We start from the raw sequence: 16,256 nt of genomic DNA on the forward strand, positions 1-16,256 counted from the left end.
GATAAGTACTAAGTAGGTCAAACTCGTTTTCAAACTTCTACGAAAAGCTTAAAATCTATTTTTAGAAGAGAAAATTCCAGATTTATCACAGGAAGTTGTGAGTTGGAACGTCCACGTGTTATAATTACCTCATTTCCGCTAGACAAACCAATCGTTATCTTAGAAGTTTGTCATCAGACATTATTGTAAACACGACAGCAATCTCGAAGAAATAATGACGAAACATTCAATTTTCAACACGATGTAATTCCATTATAAATTGTTTAGATGGGTTGGAAGAAAGTCAAGAAATGGTTTCCACGGTTGATCGGTGTAATAGCCTCCCTGAGTGCCTTGTGTATAGGCAGCGGAGATGGACTGGAAGAAGATGGAGCAAAAAACTCAAATGTATTTAGTAATACTTGCAAACCTATAAAAAAGGACAAGTAGGAATATTAATTATTTTTTCGTGTTTGATGTTTTTTCTATTCTTTGCATGATTTCATTCTAATTGAGTTATGGGTATTTATCCTTGATATGGTCAAATAAAAAATGACCATATGAAGGCTTATGTTTGTTCATTAACCTATTATTGCTATCCCTATGATGATTATGATTGGAATTAATTTGACCTTGCAAACTCAAATGTTATTTAATATTTATGATGACCATGATTAATAAGGAATACTTTTTGATGGATAACGATATAATCATGATACGGTTTCTGATTTTAAAAAACTGCAAGACACGTTTAGCTCCTAATAGGAGCTTAACGGGTTCCCCTTTTGACGTCATTTTCGGTCATGCGCAGACCCTGGCCTTATTCGTAGACTGAAACCCATAGGCCATTGTGTGTTTTTTTGTGAAAATACTGTTGTACAGTAAGCTTGTTTTACATAAAATGGAACCAATAGTTAAGACGTTGCAGTTGTCGAGTTGAGTATCGAATAATTGTTATAAACAAGAATGAGAAATATATTGTGATTATGAAGTAATTTTGCTTTCTTCGTTTATACTAAAGGGTCAATTTGCAGTCCCGCCCATATACATGTATATTATTGGCAACCCAGTGTTTCTTTTTTCGTTTATACTGAAGTGACAACACTGAAGTCTTGTTTATGTACATGTACATGTATGTTAATGGCAGCCTAGTAGTTTTTGCATTTTTACTGAAGTGGCAACTCTATGTATGTATATTGAAAACAAATCCAGTCACTTTTTCTTCCTTCATTGATTCCTGCTCATGTATTACACAGTATATTGAAGGCTGAAATTTGATTTTGCTAAGAGTCATGCCCCTTTATTTTCGGTTAAATGTCTGACAAGAAAAATTTTGAAATCCCATCACTGGGCGGTAACCTAATATTCATTGATTATGCATGTGCATGTATTATCTAGAATAGCTACATGGTTTTGTGCAGGTACACAACCTATTTTAAATAATTTCATTTATCTATTTTAGCTCTCATATGTTTGTTAGTACATTGGATGGTAGATTATCTGCGTTGGATATCCGTAATGATGGCGAGCTTCTGTGGTCTGTACAGGCTGATGCACGTCCCCTGTTGTCTTCAAGTATAGGAAAACTTGAGGTCAGCAATTTATATATTGATACATAGTATAACCTTCACCATACAAGTATTATGATTATGACTCATCAATCTATATTTAACATCTGTTATTTTTCTTAAACATAATAGGCCATCTAACCTCATTAAACAATTACGACTTTCTCTTTCAATCCATTAGACTTTCAGCCAAAGTAAACAAGAGCAAGGTTTGTTATAATTTTACAAAAAGTTTTATCTAGATTAGTAGGTACACTTAGTCTTAAATGATACATAGAACATTCAATGGCTGTGTATTGTGATACACATGAATCCTGGTAGGGAACACAAAATAAAAAATGACATCTGGCGCACTAGTTATTATCCGATGTTTACTGGATAACTAGTGTGTGAAAGTTGATTACCCGATGATCTCCAGATAAGTAGTGCTTGCTCGATTTTAACTAGTACACAATGTGTTTCAGATTTTGCTGCCAGCTAATAATGATAAAAATGTGTATATGATAACATGCATTCTTCACACCATTAATTCCTATGTTGGTAACCGAATTCCTACTCTTTTTAACAGTTGTGCCAAATCCCTCCCATAGTAGTGTGCATCAGATAATAACTAGCTCGGCAGGGTAATACTACACTGTTTTAAACAGTGATGGATGGCATACAAATATAAGAGACAATATGCTTGCACCTTCTAGAGGATCTGATACCACATTTTACGTAGTTTTCTTATTATCTGGCGTGCACTACTTATTATATGGCACTTACTAGTTATTTACTCGTGCCATACTATAAAGAACTGGTATAGCAATGTATGTTTTTACTTTCAATCAAGGTCATTTTGTTATGATTTTAGTTGAACAGAAATGGAGTAAGAACAAGACTAATACCATCTTTAGATGGAGGTTTATATCAGTATGATGGTGAGAGTATTGAAGCTGTACCAATGACAGCAGAGAAACTGCTTAGTTCAACTTTCCGTTTAGATGATAATACTATGATGATAGGAGGAAAAGATAGTAAATCATATGGTGTTGATGCCAATACTGGCCAGGTTAGTTTTCATTGAAATTATACATTTCATTACCATTGTATTTTAGTACAGTACAGTACTAGAATGCCAAATGTGAAACAAATTGGACTATGAAAGACTGGAATTATTCATATGTTTACTATGGTCAACTCTTCTGACTGAACTTTATAATCTGCCCCTCACAAGCATTCACCATATTGCATGTGCAGTTGTACATGATAAAATCCATTAAAATGACACATTAACCCTCACTTTCTTTATTATTCTTATACTTATTTAACTTTTTTGTCAACTATTGAAAACCCCTGCATATCTGAAGATGAAGCTTCATTGAGATATTGATGAAATCATATCTTTTGCTAGCAAGCTTCAAATATTGAATCTCAATTAATATTTCGAAACTATTGCAAGAATGGTAACTCATTTATATTGCTTTCAAATGATAAGTTATATTATTTTGGACTCAGTCTTCCAAAATTATTAACACAGGAGGGTCTTTAAAATTTTAAAAACTTGAGATACACATTTTTGCAGGTGCACTAGCAATACATTTTATTTTAATTACAGGTTCGCTATGTGTGTTCTATGGAAGGGTGTAAATTTCTGGGTGATGGAGAGGTAACTGATGATGAAGATGTTATTGTTATAAAACGTAATACACAGACAGTTAGAGCTGTGGATGCTAGATCAGGTGTAGAAAGGTAAACTATATTATAAAATATACACCAGACTTTATTTTATCAAAACATTGGTAATAAAAGATATTATTTAAGAAAATAAAAGACATAAATGTTAAAAGGAAGGTCATTTGAATTCAAATTGATTGAAAATTACAATTTTAGGTGGAACTTTAGTGTTGGAAATCATGAGTTAGATTTTGTAGATGGAACACCACCTATCCCTAGAGTTGATGATGAAGATGATGATGGTATAACAATAACAACCTGTCAACATCAAGGTGAGACAAACAACACTTTTCAAATCAAAAGAACATGGCAGATCATTTCTTAACTTAACATGTAATTTTTCCCATCATTGTTGCCTATGCAAAGGCGGGTTGAATGGCCGAATGGTTAGCGTGTGTGCGCCGCATCATAAGGTCTGTCATTGAGTTAACTTGCGTGGTTTCTATTCCCCGGTTGTATTTGACAAGAAGTAGGGCCGTCTGTCCAACCTTGTGGTTGCCTCCCTCTGCTAAAGATCGATACGCATAAATAATTATTGAAATAAAATTGCACCATATGTTAGTCCTGAAATCACCTAGTTTGTGTCGAGTGGACTTAAACCCTCTCTCTCTCTCTCTCTCTCTCTCTCTCTCTCTCTGTGCAAAATGTATTGTCCCTGATTCCTTGGTACAGAGATTATAGGTAAATACATTGTTACTTTCACCTGCATTATTTTAATTTCAGGTGATCACATAGAAGAAGATGAACAATTTAATACTGAACATCAGGATGAAGCCTTGAAGATAATTGTTCCTGAAGGAAGAATTGTTGCTCTTAACCCTGCAGATGAAGCACATATCCTTTGGCAGCACAAGGTACCTACTTTTGTAGATGGATGAAAATGTAGTTCTAATTCTCATTGTATAATGACAAATAGGTGAATATAATGTAAATAAATATGCAAGAATTTGCTTATTATTTTTATTTGCAGTTCTCGAGCCCCGTAACAAATGCTTGGATACTTAAGAAGGGCATGATGAAACGTGTGAGTTTATTTGATAATCGACATATTCCTGCTTTATCATCATTTACACCTGAAGGCACAGAAGAATTAGATGATGTACCAAAAGAACCCTTATTATATGTTGGTAAGAACTAATTTCAAATGTTTAATAAAGTAGCTAAGAGCTGATATTTGTTTAGCAAATTAAAAATATAAAATGTATTTATAGGCAGAATTGGAAATGATGCTATTTATATTGTAACATTATTTTATTTAAATTATTTATTCAGGTATGCACCAGAATCAGCTGTATGTACAACCATCAATAACTTTAACTGATGATGAGAGAAATTCAGACATTTTTGTTGGTAATCCTGCATTACCTCAGATTTCCTGGAGACCATATCTTAGCTCTTGTAAGATTTCTTTATCAATGATAATTTACCTACAGTGTAATCAAAGTATGTAGATTAAAAAATGGATTCCTTGTGTTTTATTAATGTTATATTTCAATTATACATAATATAGTGCAAAGCAGCAATACGTACACTTGACAATATTGAATGAAAAAGCATCTGCCAAATAAAAAAATATATCTCCAAGAATAATCATAGCAGTTTTCTTCATGATTCTACATAAACCAAAAAAAAAATGATTACATTTCTGTCAGTTCATTCAACAATTGAGCACCCACAAATATGTTTGTTTATATAACTGTATGGTAACATGGTTTATTGTAAAATCATATTTTTAGCTACTTCACGAACACCAATCTTTCATGGAAACCACAAAGATAAAGTACCTCTTCTTGGTGACAAGTCAACAGAAAGTGGAGATAAGTCATTGATAGTGTGGCATGAACATTATCCCTTTGGTAAGAAAGTCAGAAACAACTATCTTAGCATTTAGATCAGATCTGTTAACAATTTCAAAACACTGAAATGTTATCTGGAAGATAGAAAAACTTGTATTTGAAACCCATAATGGTAGCTGTTTCATAATACTTGATAGAAGGGATTGTATGCACAAACAGAAGAGTTAAAATAAAAGTGAAATTATATAATTTCTGGAATAGAAATTTGACACACTTATTTTTGACCAAATTGTCCAAATTACTTCTTTTCTCAGATAGGTCAGACCAAACACATAATAAATCTTATTTGACTTTTAATTTACACAAAATGGGGTTTTATTTTCAGTAAATATTATTGTTTCATTCAGATAATGGGTATTATTTATATCCTGATGTGACACCTTTACTGCCAGTAAAAAATTTGACACCCGAGGCTGACAGTATAATGTACATTCCACAATCACTGCATTATTGGTGGTAAGTTTTCCGTTTCTACTTTGACATCTATAGAAAAATGACTGGCATTTCAAGAATCCGACTGTCTTTTTAATACATTTATTTTAGAAATTAAGATTATTCTGAATTTATTTAAATAAACAAATTTATATTACCAATTTAGTTGACAAAGATTGATTTGATTTCTTAATTGATATTTTCTAGGAAAGAAGTCATTGCCATCAGTCTAATAACTTCAGTAGTTCTACATGTGATTCTTAATAAATTTGTAAAAAAGGATTTACCCAATCAGGTAAATATTACAGAGATTATTTTACAGGACCAGTAACAGATTTCATAGGGTAGCCATATGTTAATGCATGTGGATTTAAGTATGTAACTTTTACAAAAAGTTGTAAAGAAATAACCTGTTTGTTTCAGTTCAAAATTTTGAGGTGTTTTCAAATTATCTCCAAAATCAAATAATGGGGATATGTAGCCCAATTTGCTCAAATAAAGAATTTTATTAATGTGTGTCCTGATAAATAAAACACTCACACCATGATTAATTTGTATACATGGTTAACCAAACACTATCTAAATTTTCACTAAGCTTGTCACTTGACTAAGGAATATAAAATTGAACGTATGTATCTTTTCAAAATATTATCACAGATATTCAGATTGTATTCAGGTACATGTAACTAGTTGAAACATTGCATTAGGGAAATTTTATATGCCCACGTTTTTATGTGGATGTATATTGTCGTCGCCCCTGTCTGTCCGTCCACCATTTGTTTGTGGACAATCTACAGGTCACAATTTTTATCTGATTTTGAGGAAACTTGAAATATAGGTCTATCTCCCAAAGGTCTTGGTTCCTTTCGATATTGGCATGTATCGGACCGTAACTTCATGGAATATGGCCTCTGATTGTATGAAATATCACGTTTTTAGCTTGTGGACACTCTAGAGGTTACAATTTGTGTTCGATTTTGATGAAACTTGAAATGTATGTTTATAACCTATAGATCACAGTTCCTTTTGGTATTAGCGCATATCGGACCGTAACTTCCTGGGTTATGACCTCTGATTGTACGAAAAATCTCGTTTTTAGCTAGTGGTCCCTCTAGAGATAACAATTTTCAACCAATTTAAAAACACTTTCAATATATCACTGTTGCACTATAATTATGGTTGAGTTCGAATTTTGTGAAAATTGGACTGAAACTGTCGGACAAAATGTACGCAAATAGTGTTAAAGTATGTAATATCAAGGTTGTGGACCCTCTAGAGCAGGGGTGTCAAAGATGCTGCCCTCAAACCAGATCTGGCCCGCCAAGGGTTTAAATGTGGCCCGTGGAACATATTGCAACAAACTGACATGGCGATAATTCTTAGAAACTAGCGATGGAAATCATTTACTATTGTTTTCTGGATTGATTAAGACTAGTTCTGTATGTCATAGATATCTAAGTTGTATGTAATACAAGAGAACATTGTGTTCAATAGTATATCTTGACAATTTGAAAACCAGTCTATAAAATCACCTGTGTCATGGACGTTTGGCTTTGATTTTAGAATTCAGTTAAGTTCAAGGACGTTTGATGTTATCTGATATTTTTGTAGATTTCCGGCCCACTTGATGTAAAATTTTAGTTGATGTGGTCCCTGAAATGAATTGTGTTTGACACCCCTGCTCTAGAGGTTACAATTTTGCCGAAACTTAACACATGTGTTTATATCTCAAAGGTCTCAGTTACTGTCAATATTCACGCATATCGAACTGTAACTTCCTGGATTATGACCCCTAATTATACAAAAAATCATGTTTTTAGCTAGTGGTCCGTCTAGAGGTCACCATAATGATGGTTGAGAATTTATTTTGTAAAAATTGGACATGGATGCTCCTTGGACGCAAATAATGTAAAAGTATGTAATGCCAAGGTTGTTGACCCTGTTAGATAGAGGTCACAAATTGTATCCGATTTTGATGAAACTTAAAATATATGTTTATATCACAAAGATCTCGGTTCCTTTTGATATTCTCGCCCACCAGACCATAACTTCTTGGATTAGGTCAATGGCTCCTGATAGTATGATCCTCTAGAGGTCACAATTTTTATCTGATTATAAAAAACGTTTAAATATGTCGCTGTTGCACCACAAAGAAGGTTGAGTTGGAATTTTGGGAAAATCTAAACGAAACTGCTCAACAAAATAGCCACTCCTTGTATGAAAATAATGTAAAAGTATATAATACCAAGGTGTGGACCCTCTACAGGACACAATTTTTGTCCGATTTCGATGAAACTTAAAATATGTTTTTATTCCAAAAAACTCAGACCATTACTTACTGGATTATGGCCCCTGATTGTACGAAAAATCACTTTTTTTTTTTTAAATTTTTCTCTATCCATCTCTTGCAAAATGTTGGCATATCTTGCATGGCAACCTCTGGTTTTTACACAGAATTGACTAGTTTTATGTACTAACATATGATTGGGATGGCCCTTATAAAATAAAAGCAGTTGATTGTATCATAAAAATAATTAATAAATTATCTTAATCACTTTACATGTGGACTGCATTTCATATTCACCAAATCTCCACTGAAAGTGCATGGGATATGTAAATTTAATTAATTTTAACACAGAATGTCTTTTTATTTGGTATAATTTACAGCAAAGTGGAAGTAGTAGCAATGATATGATTAATACAAGCCAAATGCACAGAACTGATTCAGAGAATTCAGAAACACATTCAGAATTTGCATCCAGGTATATTTTACTCTTTTTTTTTAATATATGGTTTTGCATCATAAAAAAAATAGACTGGATAATTAATCATTAAAGTTTTAAAATTAGAGAACAAATATACTGGTAACCGTAATAATGTGTGTTTTACCGGTATATGGTGAAAATATTCAATCTACCGCATTGGTGTCACATCTAAATCAAACCCTTTAAAAACAGACGATATAACTCGATACTTGATATCTAGTGAATCAAAATAATTAATTCTATATAATTTTTAACTATCAAGTGAAATTAGAAAATACTTTTATTTCTCCAATCGTTATATTTTATTTCAAATCTTATTTACAGGTTTTCATCAGAATTTGAGTTTGTACATAGTTTAGGCAAAGGAGGTTTTGGAGTTGTGTTCGAAGCTAAAAATAAAATTGATGAATGTCATTATGCTGTCAAAAGAATTACTCTTTCCAACAGGTAGGCCTATTAAATTTATGTATTGATACTTGTACATTTTCTTTTTTTTTTTCTGGAGTAATTCTTCTTCTGGGTGTCAGTTATTCCTCTAATATTGAGTTTCAGACTCGGTATTATTAGAAGATTATCAAAACATGGTCACATTATATTTTTCAGTGTTGGAGCGAAAGATAGAGTTATGAGAGAAGTACGAGCCTTGGCCAAACTTGACAATCCTGGAATTGTACGTTATTTTAATGCTTGGATGGAAAATCCTCCTTTGGGCTGGATAGACAGTCTAGAAAAATGTTTAGAAGATAGGTATGTCCACTATTTTATTAAAGCAAACAAACAATGAGTATTTATTTGGATCATTTTTATACGCCCACATGGAAATATGGTCGTATATTGCCGTCGCCCCCGTCCGTTGGTCGTCCAAAATTTCTTGGGAACACTCTACAGACTACATTTATCATCTGATTGTTTTGAAATTGATATATGTTGTTTACAGTAGTGAGATGAAGAAGTTTATTTAATCTTAATAACTTCCGTTAATTTCTTCTGGAGTTATGACCCTTGTTTCACTTTGTTGCACCTTGTGAACACTCTAACGACAAAAGTTATCAACCGATCTGTATGAAATTTATATGCATCATTTAAATTAGTAAAACAAAGAAGCTTATTGAATTTCAGCAATTTCCATTAATTACATCTAGAGTTATGGCCCTTGTTTCACTTTGTTGAATCTTGTGAACGCTCTAATGACAACAGTTATCATCCGATCTGTTTGAAATTGATATGCATCATTTAAATTAGTGCAGCGAAGATGCCTATTCAATTTCAACAATTTCCGTTAATTACATCGTGAGTTATGGCCCTTGTTTCACTTTGTTGTACCTTGTGAATGCTTTAACGACAAAAGTTATTATCCGATCTGTATGAAATTTATAGGTATCGTGTAAATTAGTAAAACGAACAAGCCTATTGAGTTTCAGCAAATTTCCGTTAATTACATCTAGAGTTATGGCCCTTGTTTCACATTGTTGAATCTTGTGAACGCTTGAACGACAAAAGTTATCACCCAATCTGTATGAAATTCATATGCATCATTTAAATTAGTGAAATGAAGAAGCCTATTGAATGTCAGCAATTTCTGTCAATTACTTCTAGAGTTATGGCCCTTGTTTTACTTTGTTGAACCTTGTGAACGTTCGACAGACAAAAGTTATCATCTGATCTGTATGAAATTGATATGCATTATTTGAATTAGTAAAACGAAAAAGCCTGTCGAATTTCAACAATTTCTGTAGATTACTTCCAGAGTTACAGCCCTTGTTATAGTTTTTAGAACCTTGTGAACCCTCAAACGACGAAAAATTATAATGTCAACTGTATGAAATTGTCTATTAAATTCCCCCCTAATTACCTACAAAAGAATAAATATACGACAACTCTTGTCGACCGCTCGGACGGTTTAGCTGCTGTGGGCATGTGTTTTGTTGCCTGGCAACCTATCTTTATAATAACTGTCAAAGAAAGTAGGCTTATTTGAAACATTTATTTTTTTGGACAGCACTAGTTAAGCATACTTAGCTTAACAGATTATACTATTTGGGTACCATGTTTATATGTGTGAGCAGTATTCTGATTTTTATGCAGTTACTCTTTTTTAAAGCTTGCACACACAAATCAATCCCCACACTTAAAATAAAATGCTGAGAAATTTTTGCTTTAACTTTTTTTTTTTATCTTTATACAGTGAATGTTTTACACCAACGCCTTGTAATTCTGGTACTGACCTTTGTTCACTGCCACTAAAACAGAATAGAATGTTTGTTTTGGGTTCATCTGCTACGGAATGGGGAGTAAAGTGTGGAAACTCTGCAACATTTGAGGTTCATGGTGGTGATGATTTGTTATTAACAGATGAAAGTGGATCCTATAGTATTGGAACTTGTGATAGACGTAAACATTCTGATGTCAACGAAGATTCTTTTCAAATTGAATTCGCAAACTCATATTCTGAATCAAATAATAGTTCATCACGAGCAAAAGCTTGGGAAGATACAGAATCTTTTGAAATACCATTCCAGAATTATCAGGACAAAAATATGTCGAACAATGATAATTCTTTTTCAGTTGTGTTTGAAGATTCTGGCTGCCGTGATAAAAGCAGTAAAGGATCACAAAGCACTGATGTACTTAGATCTCAGGATAATGTATTATATAAACCGGACTCGACTTGTGATAAAGATACAAATGACAATGAAGCTTTGAAAAAAGTTGTTGTACAGAAATCAAATGCTGGTGGAAATCTGTATCTCTATATACAAATGCAACTGTGTCGTCGAGAAACATTGAAGGATTGGTTATGTGCAAATACATTAAATCGTGATAGAGAAACAGTATTGGATATTTTTGATCAAATAGTTGAAGCTGTGGATTATGTTCATAAATGTGGATTAATTCATAGAGATTTAAAGGTAAGACTTGATAAATATGAAGGAGGCAAACCGATTCTGATAATTCAGAGAAATTAAGAAAAGGTTCCTGTTAACTTTATCTGTTTTTCTCATCTAGAATTCTTTCAACATGGATAATACATGTACTAAAGCTAAAACATAGAGATGAATAATATCTACCAGATATAAAAAATATGTTGACAAATGTCTAATTCTCTGTTTCACTTATTCCCATGACTTGAAAAACAAAAATTAATGTTTTAAAATGCAATGTTGGAAAGGGGTGATTTTTTTTCCATCTTAATATCCTGAAATTCACAGTACTTCCTCAAACCATTTGCTCTGTAATTCACTGAAAATTATTGTTTTATCAGTCCATTATATTTTTTCCAATGGCTTTATTATGTTTCGCATGATTTATAAAAAATTTTGTTTGTGTCTCAGAACGAAATATTTAACAAAGTGTTTTGTTAACAGTTTGAAAAGGTGATCGAAAGTCTAACCACTTCCGGCAATGTCTCATTTTCTAGGAGCCAATAAATTATTTGACTTTTGTGTAAGACTATTATTCAGTTGCTTTGTTTTGGTTTTTTCCTTCCTAGTAAACTTTTCAACTGCTGTCCCATACATGTAATGTACATGTACACATTTGCTGTAAGGAAAATGTACTCAATTAAGACGATTATGATGTTGCTTTTATAAAAGTCAACTGAATTTCTGTATGTTTTTTCGAACCACTAAATATATGAACATAATATTTCAGCCATCTAACATATTTTTCTCCATTGATGGTGCTATAAAAATTGGTGACTTTGGTTTGGTAACCGGTTTAGAAAAGCAAAGTGATGAATATTTTCAAGCTGTTAAAGATGGCTCTGTTGTTAAACATACAGCAGAAGTGGGGACACAACTTTATATGAGTCCCGAACAGGTTGGTAAACTTGTTAAATATTATATACCGTAATTCAATTTTTTTAATACCCATCTACAGGTATTTGGATAATTATTTTTGTGCTTCTCCACCCATGTGGAAGCCTATTTTTATACTTCTCCATCCAATGCCAAGTGGTTTTACCCAGATGAAAACTCAGTTTGATGCATGATAATATCAAATCACAAACTTAGCTTGTTAAAAATATATAAGAAATAGTAAATACATGTAACTAATGAAACTGATTTGTACATTTAAATAAATACCTGTTTATCTTGTCATGATTGTGCTGCATTTAGCATCCAGATAATACATGTAGTTATTCTCCCGTAAAGCAGCTTATAAGTTTTATCTGGGTAACATGAGGCTTTAATATGTTTTAAAAGTTTTACTAATAGCTAAAAGAGCAGTGCTGGGATTTGATTCTTCTGTGATATATCAAAGTTTCATATCATGATAAAATTGTTGTTTAATGCATACATGTAACTTCAAGGTGTAACACAATTTTCATTTCATTTGAAATCAGAATAAGCTGTTTGGCATATAATCTGATGTTCAATTTTTACTAAAGTGATCTTTACATTATTAATGGTTAAAGGCTCAATACCACTCTTGTTGTAACTGAATAATATGTCCCAATCTTTATTCCGGTCAACCTTATTTAAAAATTTTGAAAAATTCAACATAATGGTTTGAAACGTCTAACGTAAACCTTTTCAAATGAAACTTCGATTTAAAAATATTTTCGAACCCTCTGGACAAGTAAAATAGGATGTAATGGATAATTTACACAACAGGTAGGACACTTAAACATCTAGTACTTAGAGATATTATTTATTTTCTGGAGCTTTCAAGCCAGCAAGAGTGTTATTGTCCCTTTAATGTTGTGATTTTTCTTTTTAAAAAGGTTGCAAGAAGTGTTTATGACCATAAAGTTGATATTTTCTCAATGGGAATGATTCTATTTGAGTTGTTTTATCCATTCTCCACTCAGATGGAACGGATAAAAACATTGGTGGATGTAAAAAAGCATGTCTTCCCTCAGCGCTTTATTAAAGAGATGCCAAATGAGGTTTGTTGAATCATAATTATTTGATTTCCTTCCGACAATTTGAATAATGGTGAAGACATTTATTAGATTTTTTTTGTCTTTATTATTTGTAAACAGTTGTCTATGTACATGTACATATAGGTTACAGAGCTTACGATACATGTACAGTAGCTATGGGGGGTACAAATTATATCTTTCGCTATATCATTTGCATTTTTGAATGTCTATTTCATTGCAGTGCAGTGTCTTCAAAATCTCTGATTGATTTGTTGATATTGTTTTCTGGAGTACATGTTGAATAATCAATTTTAGTGCATTTTATTACAAATTAGATACTGTTTGAAAAATGCAAATAATGATCAGCTGCTTTAAAATGAGCTGTCCAGTTATGTGTTTATGTATGTCATCTTATTATGCCATTCATTTTCATGTTTATACATATTATGTTTCAGAGTAAATTTGTAAAGTGGCTATTAGCCTTAAAGTCCCATGAACGGCCTACTACATCTCAGATATTAGATAGTGAACTACTAAAAGACTTTGCATGCCGTAGAAGTTCAAACAGATTTCGCAGTAGAACAATATCGGATGATAGTTCATCATCAGTTAAAGCTTCCTGAATTAACATTTTCATTATTCATTTTCATGTAATTATTGTACCATAAATTATCCTAGTTACTGTTATTTATATTGTTATATTACAGATGTAAATATTGTTTATTTTTCATACAGTGATATAGAACACTAAATGGGAAACCTGGAGTATGTTATCGTTAAGCTGTTCCATATTAAGAAATCAATGGCTATTTATTATTTATCTCAACATTCCTTAATTAGGGTTCAGATTACTAGTATTGTAAGTAAATATTTGCATCATGAAAAATTTTGCTTGTTTAATTTTCCTGAATCTCAATATTGCATGGGTTCATAAGCAGTTGAATATGGTATATTCGATTTTTACGTCTTTAATTTGTTTATTTAACTAATGAATTATTGATTGTTTAATTTTGTTTTTTGATATAGTATTTTTGAGCTAAATATTCCTGAATATTGACTTGGATTAAACAGAATTTTATAATTTAACTAATGAATTATTGATTGTTAAATTTAGTTTTTTGATATAGTATTTTTGAGCTAAATATTCCTGAATATTGACTTGGATTAAACAGAATTTTATACCTTTTGAGTTAATGGCTAATGTTAAGCAAAGTCAGCTATCAGGAACAGAGGATTCTGACTTCAGTTTATTTTTAAGTGTGCCATAATATTACTGTGCCATTTGCCTGTATAATTGGTAGACAAGTTTGTCTGATTCGGATAAGACCCTGTGTGGTGCTAGCACCATGGGGTAGAAATCAAGACATGTACAATGTACTTTCTGGAAAGGTTACATAACTAGACATTTCTGATTGAAAATTTATGAACCAAGTGCTTGTGATAATAGTGATTTCACTCTTTAATATAAATTATTGTCCATGCTAATGTACCATACTGCCATTATGTATGTGAGAGAAAAATTCAATGTATAAAAATGGAATAAAAACCTCAGGTGTTGATATTTATTTGTTAATTCATTAGTTAATAAATATTTAACAAATTGTGGTATTATGAAATAGCAAAGTAAGATGTTTTTTCTAATTGGTGATTACTGAATTGGAGAAATGAAGCTCTAATTTCTTCGAACAATGGCTGCAGTCTTTCTCTGTCTGTCTTAAAGTCTGTATCATATGAGGGTTGAACTGTGAAGCAAGATCCACTTCCAACAAATGACATTTGACTGAAAAGAATAATAAATAAATTAAATGTCATAAAAGGAGTCAAAATTTAGCGACTATAGCAAAAATGCAATTGTTATCGTAAAATGCAATATATCTGAGAAGAGAGATCATAATGGAAGGCTGTTGAAGTGGGGGGGGGGGGGGCAAAATGGTCTAACTTGTGATCATAAGGTATGTTAGTGAGTCAAGTGGCGTGGTTTTGATTCCCAGCTGTACGTGACAAGGAGTAGGATCGTCTGTCAAACTTCGTGGGTTTTCCCCGAACCTCCAGTTTTCTTGCTCTGCTAAAGACCCCTATGTGCAAGCGAAGTATTGAAATAAAATTGAACTCATATGTTTGTTTGATATGTGGATGTTCAACCCCATACTCTCCACAATGAAATTGGTTAATTGTGTGTACCGGTCAACTAGCTTAGAAAAAGTGATTTTGGTCAAATATTGAAGATTACCTATTGACTTGCAAAGGCTAGCTTAGAAAAAGTGATTTTGGTCAAATATTAAAGGTTACCTATTGACTTGCAGAGGGAGGTCTTTAATTCGTTCAACTGCTTGTTGATATCTTCTATCTGTGATATAGCCTCTGTGTGATTATATGCAAAATTACCTTCTCTTGGATTTTCACTGTTTTCCCTAGCATGAAAAATATTCATTAAATGGCACCAAGTCAATTTGATTACATGAACATTGATATACATGTAGTCTACTAAAGAGAAAACAATTTATGAACACAAGATGTATGTCATAGCATATGATAATGTGTGCATAGTTTTTTCCCCCTTAATTCAACATTCCCCATACAGCATCCTGTTACTGACTAATTCTGTGACTATCCTGTAGGCCTATGCAGAGGAAATGAAGTAAAATTTAAGTCCTACTCTTCTGCGCCAACGGGGCAATTTTGCGCCCCAAGCGAACAACGAGGTGCTTTTTCTAGCCACACATGGGGGAAACCACAGTCATTCAGTACAATGCCATGAATCATGACACAGTTTAAAATAATGCAAATTAACTGTCCCAGGGCCAGATATAGGCGGAGGCCTAAATTCATCAATTCAAATTCGTCTGGTTTAGCAGTAATACTGTGTAATGGTTGGATGTGAACTTTTTATTTTATAAACTATTCATTGCCCTGCTAATGTGTTGGGAGGAGAACAAGTTTACATGGATGATTCCAACATATTCTCTGTTGACATAGTTCTTCTAGGTTCACACTTGACAGCTCGCTTTGTTATGAATTTGAGAATTCGTCTGCTACAATGCTTGGCACGTGACAAAACGTGAAAGAAAATATT

General features: G+C 32.5%; 1 protein-coding gene and 1 long non-coding RNA gene across 2 annotated transcripts; one reads left to right on the forward strand and one right to left on the reverse strand.

Moving 5' to 3' along the window:
* Positions 1-150: 150 nt before the first annotated feature.
* On the forward strand, positions 151-14,742 carry LOC126815785 (eukaryotic translation initiation factor 2-alpha kinase 3). The gene is made up of 18 exons (XM_050541722.2): positions 151-425; positions 1,442-1,571; positions 2,401-2,598; positions 3,145-3,278; positions 3,420-3,535; positions 3,987-4,117; positions 4,234-4,390; positions 4,536-4,661; positions 5,000-5,119; positions 5,467-5,575; positions 5,759-5,846; positions 8,219-8,313; positions 8,641-8,763; positions 8,920-9,063; positions 10,502-11,225; positions 11,968-12,135; positions 13,043-13,207; positions 13,639-14,742. Exons 1-18 carry the CDS (start codon positions 268-270, stop codon positions 13,804-13,806), a joined length of 3,054 nt encoding a protein of 1,017 aa, XP_050397679.1. The 5' UTR covers positions 151-267; the 3' UTR covers positions 13,807-14,742.
* A 1-nt stretch (position 14,743) lies between these two features.
* Positions 14,744-16,213, reverse strand: LOC126815795 (uncharacterized). The gene is made up of 3 exons (XR_007678066.2): positions 16,126-16,213; positions 15,473-15,594; positions 14,744-14,963 (listed from the first exon to the last, which is right to left on the reverse strand). It is a non-coding gene; the product is annotated as an uncharacterized LOC126815795 (long non-coding RNA).
* Positions 16,214-16,256: the final 43 nt, after the last annotated feature.

This window comes from Patella vulgata, chromosome 3, assembly GCF_932274485.2.
Source record: "Patella vulgata chromosome 3, xgPatVulg1.2, whole genome shotgun sequence".
NCBI lineage: Eukaryota > Metazoa > Mollusca > Gastropoda > Patellidae > Patella > Patella vulgata.